The 20,148-nt window shown below is 50.2% G+C and overlaps 1 protein-coding gene across 1 annotated transcript in view; it reads left to right on the forward strand.

Annotated features, from left to right (window-relative positions):
• Positions 1-18,942, forward strand: part of ptpn2b (protein tyrosine phosphatase non-receptor type 2b) — a gene marked incomplete at its 3' end in the record, with an annotated part of 48,221 nt that extends 29,279 nt beyond the window's left edge. Inside the window, exons 7-9 of the mRNA XM_084192955.1 lie at positions 5,753-5,914; positions 8,720-8,934; positions 18,831-18,942. Of these exons, the coding sequence (XP_084049081.1) occupies positions 5,753-5,914; positions 8,720-8,934; positions 18,831-18,942 (489 nt within the window). The remainder of the gene's footprint in view (positions 1-5,752; positions 5,915-8,719; positions 8,935-18,830) is intronic.
• Positions 18,943-20,148: the final 1,206 nt, after the last annotated feature.

The following is a 20,148-nucleotide window of genomic DNA, read 5'->3' on the forward strand; positions in this document are numbered from 1 at the left end:
AGAGTGAGGAGACTACCTGTAGCTCCATTAGACTGTTAGCTAGCTGGGGAGAGTGAGGAGACTACCTGTAGCTCCATTAGACTGTTAGCTAGCTGGGGAGAGTGAGGAGACTACCTGTAGCTCCGTTAGACTGTTAGCTAGCCGGGGAGAGTGAGGAGACTACCTGTAGCTCCATTAGACTGTTAGCTAGCTGGGGAGAGTGAGGAGACTACCTGTAGCTCCATTAGACTGTTAGCTAGCCGGGGAGAGTGAGGAGACTACCTGTAGCTCCATTAGACTGTTAGCTAGCTGGGGAGAGTGAGGAGACTACCTGTAGCTCCGTTAGACTGTTAGCTAGCTGGGGAGAGTGAGGAGACTACCTGTAGCTCCATTAGACTGTTAGCTAGCTGGGAGAGTGAGGAGACTACCTGTAGCTCCATTAGACTGTTAGCTAGCTGGGAGAGTGAGGAGACTACCTGTAGCTCCATTAGACTGTTAGCTAGCCGGGGAGAGTGAGGAGACTACCTGTAGCTCCGTTAGACTGTTAGCTAGCTGGGGAGAGTGAGGAGACTACCTGTAGCTCCATTAGACTGTTAGCTAGCTGGGGAGAGTGAGGAGACTACCTGTAGCTCCATTAGACTGTTAGCTAGCTGGGGAGAGTGAGGAGACTACCTGTAGCTCCATTAGACTGTTAGCTAGCTGGGGAGAGTGAGGAGACTACCTGTAGCTCCATTAGACTGCTAGCTAGCTGGGGAGAGTGAGGAGACTACCTGTAGCTCCATTAGACTGTTAGCTAGCTGGGGAGAGTGAGGAGACTACCTGTAGCTCCATTAGACTGTTAGCTAGCTGGGGAGAGTGAGGAGACTACCTGTAGCTCCATTAGACTGTTAGCTAGCTGGGGAGAGTGAGGAGACTACCTGTAGCTCCATTAGACTGTTAGCTAGCTGGGGAGAGTGAGGAGACTACCTGTAGCTCCATTAGACTGTTAGCTAGCTGGGGAGAGTGAGGAGACTACCTGTAGCTCCATTAGACTGTTAGCTAGCTGGGGAGAGTGAGGAGACTACCTGTAGCTCCGTTAGACTGTTAGCTAGCTGGGGAGAGTGAGGAGACTACCTGTAGCTCCATTAGACTGTTAGCTAGCTGGGGAGAGTGAGGAGACTACCTGTAGCTCCATTAGACTGTTAGCTAGCCGGGGAGAGTGAGGAGACTACCTGTAGCTCCGTTAGACTGTTAGCTAGCTGGGGAGAGTGAGGAGACTACCTGTAGCTCCATTAGACTGTTAGCTAGCTGGGGAGAGTGAGGAGACTACCTGTAGCTCCATTAGACTGTTAGCTAGCTGGGGAGAGTGAGGAGACTACCCGTAGCTCCATTAGACTGTTAGCTAGCTGGGGAGAGTGAGGAGACTACCTGTAGCTCCATTAGACTGTTAGCTAGCTGGGGAGAGTGAGGAGACTACCTGTAGCTCCATTAGACTGTTAGCTAGCTGGGGAGAGTGAGGAGACTACCTGTAGCTCCATTAGACTGTTAGCTAGCTGGGGAGAGTGAGGAGACTACCTGTAGCTCCATTAGACTGTTAGCTAGCTGGGGAGAGGGAGGAGACTACCTGTAGCTCCATTAGACTGTTAGCTAGCTGGGAGAGTGAGGAGACTACCTGTAGCTCCATTAGACTGTTAGCTAGCTGGGGAGAGTGAGGAGACTACCTGTAGCTCCATTAGACTGTTAGCTAGCTGGGGAGAGTGAGGAGACTACCTGTAGCTCCATTAGACTGTTAGCTAGCTGGGGAGAGTGGGGAGACTACCTGTAGCTCCATTAGACTGTTAGCTAGCTGGGGAGAGTGAGGAGACTACCTGTAGCTCCATTAGACTGTTAGCTAGCTGGGGAGAGTGAGGAGACTACCTGTAGCTCCATTAGACTGTTAGCTAGCTGGGGAGAGTGAGGAGACTACCTGTAGCTCCATTAGACTGTTAGCTAGCTGGGGAGAGTGAGGATACTACCTGTAGCTCCATTAGACTGTTAGCTAGCTGGGGAGAGTGAGGAGACTACCTGTAGCTCCATTAGACTGTTAGCTAGCTGGGGAGAGTGAGGAGACTACCTGTAGCTCCATTAGACTGTTAGCTAGCTGGGGAGAGTGAGGAGACTACCTGTAGCTCCATTAGACTGTTAGCTAGCTGGGGAGAGTGAGGAGACTACCTGTAGCTCCATTAGACTGTTAGCTAGCTGGGGAGAGTGAGGAGACTACCTGTAGCTCCATTAGACTGTTAGCTAGCCGGGGAGAGTGAGGAGACTACCTGTAGCTCCATTAGACTGTTAGCTAGCCGGGGAGAGTGAGGAGACTACCTGTAGCTCCATTAGACTGTTAGCTAGCTGGGGAGAGTGAGGAGACTACCTGTAGCTCCGTTAGACTGTTAGCTAGCTGGGGAGAGTGAGGAGACTACCTGTAGCTCCGTTAGACTGTTAGCTAGCTGGGGAGAGTGAGGAGACTACCCGTAGCTCCATTAGACTGTTAGCTAGCTGGGGAGAGTGAGGAGACTACCTGTAGCTCCATTAGACTGTTAGCTAGCTGGGGAGAGTGAGGAGACTACCTGTAGCTCCGTTAGACTGTTAGCTAGCTGGGGAGAGTGAGGAGACTACCCGTAGCTCCATTAGACTGTTAGCTAGCTGGGGAGAGTGAGGAGACTACCTGTAGCTCCATTAGACTGTTAGCTAGCTGGGGAGAGGGAGGAGACTACCTGTAGCTCCATTAGACTGTTAGCTAGCTGGGGAGAGTGAGGAGACTACCTGTAGCTCCGTTAGACTGTTAGCTAGCTGGGGAGAGTGAGGAGACTACCCGTAGCTCCATTAGACTGTTAGCTAGCTGGGGAGAGTGAGGAGACTACCTGTAGCTCCATTAGACTGTTAGCTAGCTGGGGAGAGTGAGGAGACTACCTGTAGCTCCATTAGACTGTTAGCTAGCTGGGGAGAGTGAGGAGACTACCTGTAGCTCCATTAGACTGTTAGCTAGCTGGGGAGAGTGAGGAGACTACCTGTAGCTCCATTAGACTGTTAGCTAGCTGGGGAGAGGGAGGAGACTACCTGTAGCTCCATTAGACTGTTAGCTAGCTGGGGAGAGTGAGGAGACTACCTGTAGCTCCATTAGACTGTTAGCTAGCTGGGGAGAGTGAGGAGACTACCTGTAGCTCCATTAGACTGTTAGCTAGCTGGGGAGAGTGAGGAGACTACCTGTAGCTCCATTAGACTGTTAGCTAGCTGGGGAGAGTGAGGAGACTACCTGTAGCTCCATTAGACTGTTAGCTAGCTGGGGAGAGTGAGGAGACTACCTGTAGCTCCATTAGACTGTTAGCTAGCTGGGGAGAGTGAGGAGACTACCTGTAGCTCCATTAGACTGTTAGCTAGCTGGGGAGAGTGAGGAGACTACCCGTAGCTCCATTAGACTGTTAGCTAGCTGGGGAGAGTGAGGAGACTACCTGTAGCTCCATTAGACTGTTAGCTAGCTGGGGAGAGTGAGGAGACTACCTGTAGCTCCATTAGACTGTTAGCTAGCTGGGGAGAGTGAGGAGACTACCTGTAGCTCCATTAGACTGTTAGCTAGCTGGGGAGAGTGAGGAGACTACCTGTAGCTCCATTAGACTGTTAGCTAGCTGGGGAGAGGGAGGATACTACCTGTAGCTCCATTAGACTGTTAGCTAGCTGGGGAGAGTGAGGAGACTACCTGTAGCTCCGTTAGACTGTTAGCTAGCTGGGGAGAGTGAGGAGACTACCCGTAGCTCCATTAGACTGTTAGCTAGCTGGGGAGAGTGAGGAGACTACCTGTAGCTCCATTAGACTGTTAGCTAGCTGGGGAGAGTGGGGAGACTACCTGTAGCTCCATTAGACTGTTAGCTAGCTGGGGAGAGGGAGGAGACTACCTGTAGCTCCATTAGACTGTTAGCTAGCTGGGGAGAGTGAGGAGACTACCTGTAGCTCCATTAGACTGTTAGCTAGCTGGGGAGAGTGAGGAGACTACCTGTAGCTCCATTAGACTGTTAGCTAGCTGGGGAGAGGGAGGAGACTACCTGTAGCTCCATTAGACTGTTAGCTAGCTGGGGAGAGTGAGGAGACTACCTGTAGCTCCATTAGACTGTTAGCTAGCTGGGGAGAGTGAGGAGACTACCTGTAGCTCCATTAGACTGTTAGCTAGCTGGGGAGAGTGAGGAGACTACCTGTAGCTCCATTAGACTGTTAGCTAGCTGGGGAGAGTGAGGAGACTACCTGTAGCTCCATTAGACTGTTAGCTAGCTGGGGAGAGTGAGGAGACTACCTGTAGCTCCATTAGACTGTTAGCTAGCTGGGGAGAGTGAGGAGACTACCTGTAGCTCCATTAGACTGTTAGCTAGCTGGGGAGAGTGAGGAGACTACCTGTAGCTCCATTAGACTGTTAGCTAGCTGGGGAGAGTGAGGAGACTACCTGTAGCTCCATTAGACTGTTAGCTAGCTGGGGAGAGTGAGGAGACTACCTGTAGCTCCGTTAGACTGTTAGCTAGCTGGGGAGAGGGAGGAGACTACCTGTAGCTCCATTAGACTGTTAGCTAGCTGGGGAGAGTGAGGAGACTACCTGTAGCTCCATTAGACTGTTAGCTAGCTGGGGAGAGTGAGGAGACTACCTGTAGCTCCATTAGACTGTTAGCTAGCTGGGGAGAGGGAGGAGACTACCTGTAGCTCCATTAGACTGTTAGCTAGCTGGGGAGAGTGAGGAGACTACCTGTAGCTCCATTAGACTGTTAGCTAGCTGGGGAGAGTGAGGAGACTACCTGTAGCTCCATTAGACTGTTAGCTAGCTGGGGAGAGTGAGGAGACTACCCGTAGCTCCATTAGACTGTTAGCTAGCTGGGGAGAGTGAGGAGACTACCTGTAGCTCCATTAGACTGTTAGCTAGCTGGGGAGAGTGAGGAGACTACCTGTAGCTCCATTAGACTGTTAGCTAGCTGGGGAGAGTGAGGAGACTACCTGTAGCTCCATTAGACTGTTAGCTAGCTGGGGAGAGTGAGGAGACTACCCGTAGCTCCATTAGACTGTTAGCTAGCTGGGGAGAGTGAGGAGACTACCTGTAGCTCCATTAGACTGTTAGCTAGCTGGGGAGAGTGAGGAGACTACCTGTAGCTCCATTAGACTGTTAGCTAGCTGGGGAGAGTGAGGAGACTACCTGTAGCTCCATTAGACTGTTAGCTAGCTGGGGAGAGGGAGGAGACTACCTGTAGCTCCATTAGACTGTTAGCTAGCTGGGGAGAGTGAGGAGACTACCTGTAGCTCCATTAGACTGTTAGCTAGCTGGGGAGAGTGAGGAGACTACCCGTAGCTCCATTAGACTGTTAGCTAGCTGGGGAGAGTGAGGAGACTACCTGTAGCTCCATTAGACTGTTAGCTAGCTGGGGAGAGTGAGGAGACTACCTGTAGCTCCATTAGACTGTTAGCTAGCTGGGGAGAGTGAGGAGACTACCTGTAGCTCCATTAGACTGTTAGCTAGCTGGGGAGAGTGAGGAGACTACCTGTAGCTCCATTATCATCTTGTTTGACAGCCATGCTTTAAACACTATTTGAGTGTGATGGCTCGATACTGTATTATATGTGGAGCATAGATTTCTAACCTGATTTGCCTTTCTTAATTGATAGTTGGATTGAATTGGATGGAATAGCATGATGAGCATGTTAAGGAAAAGGAATGTTCACAGCCAACAAACACATCTTCAGCTCTCAAATATTTAACCTGTGGTTTCTTTGTCTGTCTCTGTGGTGTCAGATGGACAAGAGGAAAGACCCATTGTCTGTGGACATCAAGGCCGTGCTGCTGGACATGAGGAAGTACCGTATGGGTCTGATCCAGACACCTGACCAGCTACGCTTCTCCTACAGGGCTGTCCTGGAGGGAGCCAAGTACATCATGGGGGACTGCTCTGTACAGGTAACACCTAACCCTCTCTAGGACAAGTAGATACTTCTCCTACAGGGCTGTCCTGGAGGGAGCCAAGTACATCATGGGGGACTGCTCTGTACAGGTAACACCTAACCCTCTCTAGGACAAGTAGATACTTCTCCTACAGGGCTGTCCTGGAGGGAGCCAAGTACATCATGGGGGACTGCTCTGTACAGGTAACACCTAACCCTCTCTAGGACAAGTAGATACTTCTCCTACAGGGCTGTCCTGGAGGGAGCCAAGTACATCATGGGGGACTGCTCTGTACAGGTAACACCTAACCCTCTCTAGGACAAGTAGATACTTCTCCTACAGGGCTGTCCTGGAGGGAGCCAAGTACATCATGGGGGACTGCTCTATAGTACAGGTGGATAGCACACCTAGCTACAGGTGGAGAACACACCTAGCTACAGGTGGATAACACACCTAGCTACAGGTGGAGAACACACCTAGCCACAGGTGGATAACACACCTAGCTACAGGTGGAGAACACACCTAGCTACAGGTGGATAACACACCTAGCCACAGGTGGAGAACACACCTGGATAACACACCTAGCTACAGGTGGATTATTTATTATTATTATTATTATTATAACACACCTGGATAACACACCTAGCCACAGGTGGATAACACACCTAGCTACAGGTGGATAACACACCTAGCTACAGGTGGATAACACACCTAGCCACAGGTGGATAACACACCTAGCCACAGGTGGAGAACACACCTAGCTACAGGTGGATAACACACCTAGCTACAGGTGGATAACACACCTAGCTACAGGTGGAGAACACACCTAGCTACAGGTGGATAACACACCTAGCCACAGGTGGAGAACACAACTAGCCACAGGTGGATAACACACCTAGCTACAGGTGGATAACACACCTAACCACAGGTGGATAACACACCTAGCTACAGGTGGATAACACACCTAGCCACAGGTGGATAACACACCTAGCCACAGGTGGATAACACACCTAGCTACAGGTGGATAACACACCTAGCCACAGGTGGAGAACACACCTAGCCACAGGTGGAGAACACACCTAGCTACAGGTGGATAACACACCTAGCTACAGGTGGATAACACACCTAGCTACAGGTGGATAACACACCTAGCCACAGGTGGATAACACACCTAGCCACAGGTGGATAACACACCTGGATAACACAGGTGGATAACACACCTAGCCACAGGTGGATAACACACCTAGCCACAGGTGGATAACACACCTAGCCACAGGTGGATAACACACCTAGCCACAGGTGGATAACACACCTAGCTACAGGTGGATAACACACCTAGCTACAGGTGGATAACACACCTAGCCACAGGTGGATAACACACCTAGCCACAGGTGGAGAACACACCTAGCTACAGGTGGATAACACACCTAGCTACAGGTGGATAACACACCTAGCTACAGGTGGAGAACACACCTAGCTACAGGTGGATAACACACCTAGCCACAGGTGGAGAACACAACTAGCCACAGGTGGATAACACACCTAGCTACAGGTGGATAACACACCTAGCCACAGGTGGATAACACACCTAGCCACAGGTGGATAACACACCTAGCCACAGGTGGATAACACACCTAGCCACAGGTGGATAACACACCTAGCCACAGGTGGATAACACACCTAGCCACAGGTGGATAACACACCTAGCTACAGGTGGATAACACACCTAGCCACAGGTGGATAACACACCTAGCCACAGGTGGATAACACACCTAGCCACAGGTGGATAACACACCTAGCCACAGGTGGATAACACACCTAGCTACAGGTGGATAACACACCTAGCTACAGGTGGAGAACACACCTAGCTACAGGTGGAGAACACACCTAGCCACAGGTGGATAACACACCTAGCCACAGGTGGATAACACACCTAGCTACAGGTGGATAACACACCTAGCCACAGGTGGATAACACACCTAGCCACAGGTGGATAACACACCTAGCCACAGGTGGATAACACACACCTAGCCACAGGTGGATAACACACCTAGCTACAGGTGGATAACACACCTAGCCACAGGTGGATAACACACCTAGCCACAGGTGGATAACACACCTAGCCACAGGTGGATAACACACCTGGATAACACAGGTGGATAACACACCTGGATAACACAGGTGGATAACACACCTGGATAACACAGGTGGATAACACACCTGGATAACACAGGTGGATAACACACCTGGATAACACAGGTGGATAACACACCTGGATAACACAGGTGGATAACACACCTAGCTACAGGTGGATAACACACCTAGCTACAGGTGGATAACACACCTAGCCACAGGTGGATAACACACCTAGCCACAGGTGGATAACACACCTAGCCACAGGTGGATAACACACCTAGCCACAGGTGGATAACACACCTGGATAACACAGGTGGATAACACACCTGGATAACACAGGTGGATAACACACCTAGCTACAGGTGGATAACACACCTAGCCACAGGTGGATAACACACCTAGCCACAGGTGGATAACACACCTAGCCACAGGTGGATAACACACCTAGCCACAGGTGGATAACACACCTAGCCACAGGTGGATAACACACCTAGCCACAGGTGGATAACACACCTAGCTACAGGTGGAGGGAGCCAAGTACATCATGGGGGACTCCTCTCCTCTGCAAGTAGAGCACCTGTGAGGTGGCTGGCTCAGAGGCAAAGTGACTTCAAGTTCTATTTGAGTTAATCTGTCTCTCTTTTCCTCCCCTCTTTCGCTCCCCTCTTTCTCTGTTTCCTCTAGAAAATGTGGCGTGAGTTGTCTAAAGAGGACCAGGAGCCAGTGTCTGATTCTGAATCCCCTCCTCCTGCCCAGCCACACTCCAAGTGTCCCCTGGAGAAATACAATGGCAGCCGGGTGTCCCGGGGGGAAGAGGAGGGGGACGCGAAGCTGGGGGAGAGGACGACGGGGACAGAGTCACCATATAATGAACAGGACATGGACGGGGGCACAACTAAGTGAGTATTGTCTGGTAGTAGGGGGATGTAGTAGAGACTGACTGGTAGTAGGGGGATGTAGTAGAGACTGGCTGGTAGTAGGGGGATGTAGTAGAGACTGTCTGGTAGTAGGGGGATGTAGTGGAGACTGGCTGGTAGTAGGGGGATGTAGTAGAGACTGTCTGGTAGTAGGGGGATGTAGTAGAGACTGTCTGGTAGTAGGGGGATGTAGTAGAGACTGGCTGGTAGTAGGGGGATGTAGTAGAGACTGTCTGGTAGTAGGGGGATGTAGTAGAGACTGACTGGTAGTAGGGGGATGTAGTAGAGACTGGCTGGTAGTAGGGGGATGTAGTAGAGACTGTCTGGTAGTAGGGGGATGTAGTGGAGACTGTCTGGTAGTAGGGGGATGTAGTAGAGACTGACTGGTAGTAGGGGGATGTAGTAGAGACTGTCTGGTAGTAGGGGGATGTAGTAGAGACTGTCTGGTAGTAGGGGGATGTAGTAGAGACTGACTGGTAGTAGGGGGATGTAGTAGAGACTGTCTGGTAGTAGGGAGATGTAGTAGAGACTGTCTGGTAGTAGGGGGATGTAGTAGAGACTGGCTGGTAGTAGGGGGATGTAGTAGTGACTGGCTGGTAGTAGGGGGATGTAGTAGAGACTGGCTGGTAGTAGGGGGATGTAGTAGAGACTGTCTGGTAGTAGGGGGATGTAGTAGAGACTGACTGTCTGGTAGTAGGGGGATGTAGTAGAGACTGGCTGGTAGTAGGGGGATGTAGTAGAGACTGTCTGGTAGTAGGGGGATGTAGTAGAGACTGGCTGGTAGTAGGGGGATGTAGTAGATACTGTCTGGTAGTAGGGGGATGTAGTAGAGACTGTCTGGTAGTAGGGGGATGTAGTAGAGACTGTCTGGGAGTAGGGGGATGTAGTAGAGACTGTCTGGTAGTAGGGGGATGTAGTAGAGACTGACTGGTAGTAGGGGGATGTAGTAGAGACTGTCTGGTAGTAGGGAGATGTAGTAGAGACTGTCTGGTAGTAGGGGGATGTAGTAGAGACTGACTGGTAGTAGGGGGATGTAGTAAAGACTGTCTGGTAGTAGGGGGATGTAGTAGAGACTGTCTGGTAGTAGGGGGATGTAGTAGAGACTGTCTGGTAGTAGGGGGATGTAGTAGAGACTGTCTGGTAGTAGGGGGATGTAGTAGAGACTGACTGGTAGTAGGGGGATGTAGTAGAGACTGTCTGGTAGTAGGGGGATGTAGTAGAGACTGTCTGGTAGTAGGGGGATGTAGTAGAGACTGACTGTCTGGTAGTAGGGGGATGTAGTAGAGACTGACTGGTAGTAGGGGGATGTAGTAGAGACTGTCTGGTAGTAGGGGGATGTAGTAGAGACTGTCTGGTAGTAGGGGGATGTAGTAGAGACTGTCTGATAGTAGGGGGATGTAGTGGAGACTGTCTGGTAGTAGGGGGATGTAGTAAAGACTGTCTGGTAGTAGGGGGATGTAGTAGAGACTGACTGTCTGGTAGTAGGGGGATGTAGTAGAGACTGTCTGGTAGTAGGGGGATGTAGTAGAGACTGACTGGTAGTAGGGGGATGTAGTAGAGACTGGCTGGTAGTAGGGGGATGTAGTAGAGACTGGCTGGTAGTAGGGGGATGTAGTAGAGACTGGCTGGTAGTAGGGGGATGTAGTAGAGACTGGCTGGTAGTAGGGGGATGTAGTAGAGACTGGCTGTCTGGTAGTAGGGGGATGTAGTAGAGACTGACTGTCTGGTAGTAGGGGGATGTAGTAGAGACTGACTGTCTGGTAGTAGGGGGATGTAGTAGAGACTGGCTGGTAGTAGGGGGATGTAGTAGAGACTGTCTGGTAGTAGGGGGATGTAGTAGAGACTGTCTGGTAGTAGGGGGATGTAGTAGAGACTGGCTGGTAGTAGGGGGATGTAGTAGAGACTGGCTGGTAGTAGGGGGATGTAGTAGAGACTGTCTGGTAGTAGGGGGATGTAGTAGAGACTGTCTGGTAGTAGGGGGATGTAGTAGAGACTGTCTGGTAGTAGGGGGATGTAGTAGAGACTGTCTGGGAGTAGGGGGATGTAGTAGAGACTGTCTGGTAGTAGGGGGATGTAGTAGAGACTGACTGGTAGTAGGGGGATGTAGTAGAGACTGTCTGGTAGTAGGGAGATGTAGTAGAGACTGTCTGGTAGTAGGGGGATGTAGTAGAGACTGACTGGTAGTAGGGGGATGTAGTAAAGACTGTCTGGTAGTAGGGGGATGTAGTAGAGACTGTCTGGTAGTAGGGGGATGTAGTAGAGACTGTCTGGTAGTAGGGGGATGTAGTAGAGACTGACTGGTAGTAGGGGGATGTAGTAGAGACTGTCTGGTAGTAGGGGGATGTAGTAGAGACTGTCTGGTAGTAGGGGGATGTAGTAGAGACTGACTGTCTGGTAGTAGGGGGATGTAGTAGAGACTGACTGTCTGGTAGTAGGGGGATGTAGTAGAGACTGACTGGTAGTAGGGGGATGTAGTAGAGACTGTCTGGTAGTAGGGGGATGTAGTAGAGACTGGCTGGTAGTAGGGGGATGTAGTAGAGACTGGCTGGTAGTAGGGGGATGTAGTAGAGACTGACTGTCTGGTAGTAGGGGGATGTAGTAGAGACTGTCTGGTAGTAGGGGGATGTAGTAGAGACTGACTGGTAGTAGGGGGATGTAGTAGAGACTGTCTGGTAGTAGGGGGATGTAGTAGAGACTGACTGGTAGTAGGGGGATGTAGTAGAGACTGGCTGGTAGTAGGGGGATGTAGTAGAGACTGTCTGGTAGTAGGGGGATGTAGTAGAGACTGTCTGGTAGTAGGGGGATGTAGTAGAGACTGTCTGGTAGTAGGGGGATGTAGTAGAGACAGACTGTCTGGTAGTAGGGGGATGTAGTAGAGACTGTCTGGTAGTAGGGGGATGTAGTAGAGACTGTCTGGTAGTAGGGGGATGTAGTAGAGACAGACTGTCTGGTAGTAGGGGGATGTAGTAGAGACTGTCTGGTAGTAGGGGGATGTAGTGGAGACTGTCTGGTAGTAGGGGGATGTAGTGGAGACTGTCTGGTAGTAGGGGGATGTAGTAGAGACTGACTGGTAGTAGGGGGATGTAGTAGAGACTGTCTGGTAGTAGGGGGATGTAGTAGAGACTGTCTGGTAGTAGGGGGATGTAGTAGAGACTGGCTGGTAGTAGGGGGATGTAGTAGAGACTGGCTGGTAGTAGGGGGATGTAGTAGAGACTGGCTGGTAGTAGGGGGATGTAGTAGAGACTGTCTGGTAGTAGGGGGATGTAGTAGAGACTGACTGTCTGGTAGTAGGGGGATGTAGTAGAGACTGGCTGGTAGTAGGGGGATGTAGTAGAGACTGTCTGGTAGTAGGGGGATGTAGTAGAGACTGTCTGGTAGTAGGGGGATGTAGTAGAGACTGGCTGGTAGTAGGGGGATGTAGTAGAGACTGACTGTCTGGTAGTAGGGGGATGTAGTAGAGACTGTCCTGTAGTAGGGGGATGTAGTAGAGACTGACTGGTAGTAGGGGGATGTAGTAGAGACTGGCTGGTAGTAGGGGGATGTAGTAGAGACTGTCTGGTAGTAGGGGGATGTAGTAGAGACTGTCTGGTAGTAGGGGGATGTAGTAGAGACTGTCTGGTAGTAGGGGGATGTAGTAGAGACTGACTGGTAGTAGGGGGATGTAGTGGAGACTGGCTGGTAGTAGGGGGATGTAGTAGAGACTGGCTGGTAGTAGGGGGATGTATTAGAGACTGTCTGGTAGTAGGGGGATGTAGTAGAGACTGTCTGGTAGTAGGGGGATGTAGTAGAGACTGGCTGATAGTAGGGGGATGTAGTAGAGACTGACTGGTAGTAGGGGGATGTAGTGGAGACTGTCTGGTAGTAGGGGGATGTAGTGGAGACTGTCTGGTAGTAGGGGGATGTAGTAGAGACTGTCTGGTAGTAGGGGGATGTAGTAGAGACTGTCTGGTAGTAGGGGGATGTAGTAGAGACTGTCTGGTAGTAGGGGGATGTAGTAGAGACTGTCTGGTAGTAGGGGGATGTAGTAGAGACTGTCTGGTAGTAGCGGGATGTAGTAGAGACTGGCTGGTAGTAGGGGGATGTAGTAGAGACTGACTGGTAGTAGGGGGATGTAGTAGAGACTGTCTGGTAGTAAGGGGATGTAGTAGAGACTGTCTGGTAGTAAGGGGATGTAGTAGAGACTGTCTGGTAGTAGGGGGATGTAGTAGAGACTGACTGTCTGGTAGTAGGGGGATATAGTAGAGACTGTCTGGTAGTAGGGGGATGTAGTAGAGACTGTCTGGTAGTAGGGGGATGTAGTAGAGACTGGCTGGTAGTAAGGGGATGTAGTAGAGACTGGCTGGTAGTAGGGGGATGTAGTAGAGACTGTCTGGTAGTAGGGGGATGTAGTAGAGACTGGCTGGTAGTAAGGGGATGTAGTAGAGACTGTCTGGTAGTAAGGGGATGTAGTAGAGACTGTCTGGTAGTAGGGGGATGTAGTAGAGACTGACTGTCTGGTAGTAGGGGGATGTAGTAGAGACTGTCTGGTAGTAGGGGGATGTAGTAGAGACTGACTGTCTGGTAGTAGGGGGATGTAGTAGAGACTGGCTGGTAGTAGGGGGATGTAGTAGAGACTGGCTGGTAGTAGGGGGATGTAGTAGATACTGACTGGTAGTAGGGGGATGTAGTAGAGACTGGCTGGTAGTAGGGGGATGTAGTAGAGACTGGCTGGTAGTAGGGGGATGTAGTAGAGACTGTCTGGTAGTAGGGGGATGTAGTAGAGACTGTCTGGTAGTAGAGACTGTCTGGTAGTAGGGGGATGTAGTAGAGACTGTCTGGTAGTAGGGGGATGTAGTAGAGACTGGCTGGTAGTAAGGGGATGTAGTAGAGACTGGCTGGTAGTAGGGGGATGTAGTAGAGACTGTCTGGTAGTAGGGGGATGTAGTAGAGACTGGCTGGTAGTAGGGGGATGTAGTAGAGACTGTCTGGTAGTAAGGGGATGTAGTAGAGACTGTCTGGTAGTAGGGGGATGTAGTAGAGACTGACTGTCTGGTAGTAGGGGGATGTAGTAGAGACTGTCTGGTAGTAGGGGGATGTAGTAGAGACTGACTGTCTGGTAGTAGGGGGATGTAGTAGAGACTGGCTGGTAGTAGGGGGATGTAGTAGAGACTGGCTGGTAGTAGGGGGATGTAGTAGATACTGACTGGTAGTAGGGGGATGTAGTAGAGACTGGCTGGTAGTAGGGGGATGTAGTAGAGACTGGCTGGTAGTAGGGGGATGTAGTAGAGACTGTCTGGTAGTAGGGGGATGTAGTAGAGACTGTCTGGTAGTAGAGACTGTCTGGTAGTAGGGGGATGTAGTAGAGACTGTCTGGTATTAGGGGGATGTAGTAGAGACTGGCTGGTAGTAGGGGGATGTAGTAGAGACTGACTGTCTGGTAGTAGGGGGATGTAGTAGAGACTGGCTGGTAGTAGGGGGATGTAGTAGAGACTGACTGTCTGGTAGTAGGGGGATGTAGTAGAGACTGTCCTGTAGTAGGGGGATGTAGTAGAGACTGACTGGTAGTAGGGGGATGTAGTAGAGACTGGCTGGTAGTAGGGGGATGTAGTAGAGACTGTCTGGTAGTAGGGGGATGTAGTAGAGACTGTCTGGTAGTAGGGGGATGTAGTAGAGACTGACTGGTAGTAGGGGGATGTAGTGGAGACTGGCTGGTAGTAGGGGGATGTAGTAGAGACTGGCTGGTAGTAGGGGGATGTATTAGAGACTGTCTGGTAGTAGGGGGATGTAGTAGAGACTGTCTGGTAGTAGGGGGATGTAGTAGAGACTGGCTGATAGTAGGGGGATGTAGTAGAGACTGACTGGTAGTAGGGGGATGTAGTGGAGACTGTCTGGTAGTAGGGGGATGTAGTGGAGACTGTCTGGTAGTAGGGGGATGTAGTAGAGACTGTCTGGTAGTAGGGGGATGTAGTAGAGACTGTCTGGTAGTAGGGGGATGTAGTAGAGACTGTCTGGTAGTAGGGGGATGTAGTAGAGACTGTCTGGTAGTAGGGGGATGTAGTAGAGACTGTCTGGTAGTAGCGGGATGTAGTAGAGACTGGCTGGTAGTAGGGGGATGTAGTAGAGACTGACTGGTAGTAGGGGGATGTAGTAGAGACTGTCTGGTAGTAAGGGGATGTAGTAGAGACTGTCTGGTAGTAAGGGGATGTAGTAGAGACTGTCTGGTAGTAGGGGGATGTAGTAGAGACTGACTGTCTGGTAGTAGGGGGATGTAGTAGAGACTGACTGTCTGGTAGTAGGGGGATGTAGTAGAGACTGTCTGGTAGTAGGGGGATGTAGTAGAGACTGGCTGGTAGTAAGGGGATGTAGTAGAGACTGGCTGGTAGTAGGGGGATGTAGTAGAGACTGTCTGGTAGTAGGGGGATGTAGTAGAGACTGGCTGGTAGTAAGGGGATGTAGTAGAGACTGGCTGGTAGTAGGGGGATGTAGTAGAGACTGTCTGGTAGTAAGGGGATGTAGTAGAGACTGTCTGGTAGTAGGGGGATGTAGTAGAGACTGACTGTCTGGTAGTAGGGGGATGTAGTAGAGACTGTCTGGTAGTAGGGGGATGTAGTAGAGACTGTCTGGTAGTAGGGGGATGTAGTAGAGCTGGCTGGTAGTAGGGGGATGTAGTAGAGACTGGCTGGTAGTAGGGGGATGTAGTAGATACTGACTGGTAGTAGGGGGATGTAGTAGAGACTGGCTGGTAGTAGGGGGATGTAGTAGAGACTGTCTGGTAGTAGGGGGATGTAGTAGAGACTGTCTGGTAGTAGAGACTTGTCTGGTAGTAGGGGGATGTAGTAGAGACTGTCTGGTATTAGGGGGATGTAGTAGAGACTGGCTGGTAGTAGGGGGATGTAGTAGAGACTGACTGGTAGTAGGGGGATGTAGTAGAGACTGGCTGGTAGTAGGGGGATGTAGTAGAGACTGACTGTCTGGTAGTAGGGGGATGTAGTAGAGACTGTCTGGTAGTAGGGGGATGTAGTAGAGACTGACTGGTAGTAGGGGGATGTAGTAGAGACTGGCTGGTAGTAGGGGGGTGTAGTAGAGACTGACTGGTAGTAGGGGGATGTAGTAGAGACAGACTGTCTGGTAGTAGGGGGATGTAGTAGAGACTGGCTGGTAGTAGGGGGATGTAGTAGAGACTGGCTGGTAGTAGGGGGATGTAGTAGAGACTGTCTGGTAGTAGGGGGATGTAGTAGAGACTGTCTGGTAGTAGGGGGATGTAGTAGAGACTGACTGTCTGGTAGTAGGGGGATGTAGTAGAGACAGGCTGGTAGTAGGGGGATGTAGTAGAGACTGTCTGGTAGTAGGGGGATATAGTAGAGACTGACTGGTAGTAGGGGGGTGTAGTAGAGACTGACTGGTAGTAGGGGGATGTAGTAGAGACTGACTGGTAGTAGGGGGGTGTAGTAGAGACTGACTGGTAGTAGGGGGATGTAGTAGAGACTGACTGTCTGGTAGTAGGGGGATGTAGTAGAGACTGGCTGGTAGTAGGGGGATGTAGTAGAGACTGGTAGTAGGGGGATGTAGTAGAGACTGACTGGCTGGTAGTAGGAGGATGTAGTAGAGACTGTCTGGTAGTAGGGGGATGTAGTAGAGACTGACTGGTAGTAGGGGGATGTAGTAGAGACTGTCTGGTAGTAGGGGGATATAGTAGAGACTGACTGGTAGTAGGGGGATGTAGTAGAGACTGGCTGGTAGTAGGGGGATGTAGTAGAGACTGTCTGGTAGTAGGGGGATGTAGTAGAGACTCTGGTAGTAGGGGGATGTAGTAGAGACTGTCTGGTAGTAGGGGGATGTAGTGGAGACAGACTGGCTGGTAGTAGGGGGATGTAGTAGAGACTGACTGTCTGGTAGTAGGGGGATGTAGTAGAGACTGGCTGGTAGTAGGGGGATGTAGTGGAGACAGACTGGCTGGTAGTAGGGGGATGTAGTAGAGACTGACTGGTAGTAGGGGGATGTAGTAGAGACTGTCTGGTAGTAGGGGGATGTAGTAGAGACTGGTAGTAGGGGGATGTAGTAGAGACTGACTGGTAGTAGGGGGGTGTAGTAGAGACTGTCTGGTAGTAGGGGGATGTAGTAGAGACTGTCTGGTAGTAGGGGGATGTAGTAGAGACTGGCTGGTAGTAGGGGGATGTAGTAGAGACTGGCTGGTAGTAGGGGGATGTAGTAGAGACTGTCTGGTAGTAGGGGAATGTAGTAGAGACTGACTGGTAGTAGGGGGATGTAGTAGAGACTGTCTGGTAGTAGGGGGATGTAGTAGAGACTGTCTGGTAGTAGGGGGATGTAGTAGAGACTGTCTGGTAGTAGGGGGATGTAGTAGAGACGTAGTAGGGGGATGTAGTAGAGACTGACTGGTAGTAGGGGGGTGTAGTAGAGACTGACTGGTAGTAGGGGGGTGTAGTAGAGACTGACTGGTAGTAGGGGGATGTAGTAGAGACTGTCTGGTAGTAGGGGGATGTAGTAGAGACGTAGTAGGGGGATGTAGTAGAGACTGACTGGTAGTAGGGGGATGTAGTAGAGACTGACTGGTAGTAGGGGGGTGTAGTAGAGACTGACTGGTAGTAGGGGGATGTAGTAGAGACTGACTGTCTGGTAGTAGGGGGATGTAGTAGAGACTGGCTGGTAGTAGGGGGATGTAGTAGAGACTGGTAGTAGGGGGATGTAATAGAGACTGACTGGCTGGTAGTAGGAGGATGTAGTAGAGACTGTCTGGTAGTAGGGGGATGTAGTAGAGACTGACTGGTAGTAGGGGGATATAGTAGAGACTGACTGGTAGTAGGGGGATGTAGTAGAGACTGGCTGGTAGTAGGGGGATGTAGTAGAGACTGACTGGTAGTAGGGGGATGTAGTAGAGACTGTGTGGCTGGTAGTAGGGGGGTGTAGTGGAGACTGTCTGGTAGTAGGGGGATGTAGTAGAGACTGTCTGGTAGTAGGGGGATGTAGTAGAGACTGTCTGGTAGTAGGGGGATGTAGTAGAGACGGTCTGGTAGTAGGGGGATGTAGTAGAGACTGTCTGGTAGTAGGGGGATGTAGTAGAGACTGTCTGGTAGTAGGGGGATGTAGTAGAGACTGTCTGGTAGTAGGGGGATGTAGTAGAGACTGTCTGGTAGTAGGGGGATGTAGTAGAGACTGTCTGGTAGTAGGGGGATGTAGTGGAGACTGTCTGGTAGTAGGGGGATGTAGTGGAGACTGGCTGGTAGTAGGGGGATGTAGTAGAGACTGTCTGGTAGAAGGGGGATGTAGTAGAGACTGTCTGGTAGTAGGGGGATGTAGTAGAGACTGTCTGGTAGTAGGGGGATGTAGTAGAGACTGTCTGGTAGTAGGGGGATGTAGTAGAGACTGTCTGGGAGTAGGGGGATGTAGTAGAGACTGTCTGGTAGTAGGGGGATGTAGTAGAGACTGACTGGTAGTAGGGGGATGTAGTAAAGACTGTCTGGTAGTAGGGGGATGTAGTAGAGACTGTCTGGTAGTAGGGGGATGTAGTAGAGACTGTCTGGTAGTAGGGGGATGTAGTAGAGACTGGCTGGTAGTAGGGGGATGTAGTAGAGACTGTCTGGTAGTAGGGGGGTGAGGTGCTGTAAGAGATGAGACATTGCAGCGTTTAGCTGTTTGTCTTTGCGGTGTGTCTCTTCTCTAAAAGCTGGTTTCCGGGACACAGATGAAGTGTATTCCTTGACTAAAACATGTTCAATTATTTTTCTACATTAGTTTAATTTTGCTACAGGAAACTGTCCCAAAAAGTCTGGGGAAGTCAGGAGAAGCTTCCTTTATTGATTGCCTCCATTCTGACCAGGGTGCTGCTATGCTAAACTTAGTGGCAAAAAGGTTTGATTGACTCTTTCATACTTTTGTCATAGTGCTCGCAAGAGACACCGAGATGAGAGGTTGTCTAACTGGACCCCCAAGATCACAGAGCCCAAGCAGACGAAGCCCAGCATAACAGACTCTGACAAAAAGAGGAAAAGGTGATTAATCCTGCACCTTTCAAATACATTATCATTACACTGTACCTTTAAACCACATGACCTTCAGAATCACATGGCATTTGTCATTTCACATCATGAAATAACCAGGATATCGTTTTGGATCCAAACATGTCTGTATTGAAGGGTGATTCATTCACAGGGACAAAAAAAATTCTGAGTTTTGTTTTTTTATTCACTAGGACTTCCTGTGTTAAAGGGTCATAGTCATTCAATAGGACTTCCTGTGTTAAAGGGTCATAGTTATTCACTAGGACTTCCTGTGTTAAAGGGTCATAGTCATTCAATAGGACTTCCTGTGTTAAAGGGTCATAGTTATTCAATAGGACTTCCTGTGTTAAAGGGTCATAGTCATTCAATAGGACTTCCTGTGTTAAAGGGTCACAGGGAGTCCTATTGAATGACTATGACCCTTTAACATAGGGAGTCCTATTGAATAACTATGACCCTTTAACATAGGGAGTCCTATTGAATGACTATGACCCTTTAACATAGGGAGTCCTATTGAATGACTATGTTAAAGGGTCATAGTTATTCACTAGGACTCCCTGTGAGACTGACTGACTGTGTGGTAGTTATTTAATAGTTTTAATGTCTTCACTATTTTTCTACAATGTAGAAAATAGTAAAAATAAAGAAAAAATGTTGCATGAGTAGGTGTTCTAAATCTTTTGACCGGTAGTGTAAGTATTCAGACCCTTTACTCAGTACTTTGTTGAAGCACATTTGGCAGCGATTACAGCCTCGAGTCTTCTTGGGTATGACGCTACAAGCTTGGCACAGCTGTATTTGGGGAGTTTCTCCCATTCTTCTCTGCAGATCCTCTCAAGCTCTGTCAGGTTGGATGGGGAGCGTCGCTGCACAGCTATTTTCAGGTCTCTCCAGAGATGTTTGATCGGGTTTAAGTCCGGGCTCTGGCTGGGCCACTCAAGGACATTCAGAGACTTGTCCCGAAACTACTCCTGTGTTGTCTTGGCTGTGTGCTTAGGGTCGTTGTCCTGTTGGAAGGTGAACCTTCAGCCCAGTCTGAGGTCCTGAGCACTCTGGAGTAGGTTTTCATCAAGGATTTCTCTGTACTTTGCTCCGTTAAACTTTGCCTCGATCCTGACTAGTCTCCCAGTCCCTGCCGCTGAAAAACATCCCCACAGCATGATACTGCCACCACCATGCTTCACCGTAGGGATGGTGCCAG

Source organism: Coregonus lavaretus (genome assembly GCF_964263955.1).
Source record: "Coregonus lavaretus genome assembly, contig: HAP1_SCAFFOLD_223, whole genome shotgun sequence".
In the NCBI taxonomy this organism is placed as follows: Eukaryota; Metazoa; Chordata; class Actinopteri; order Salmoniformes; family Salmonidae; genus Coregonus; species Coregonus lavaretus.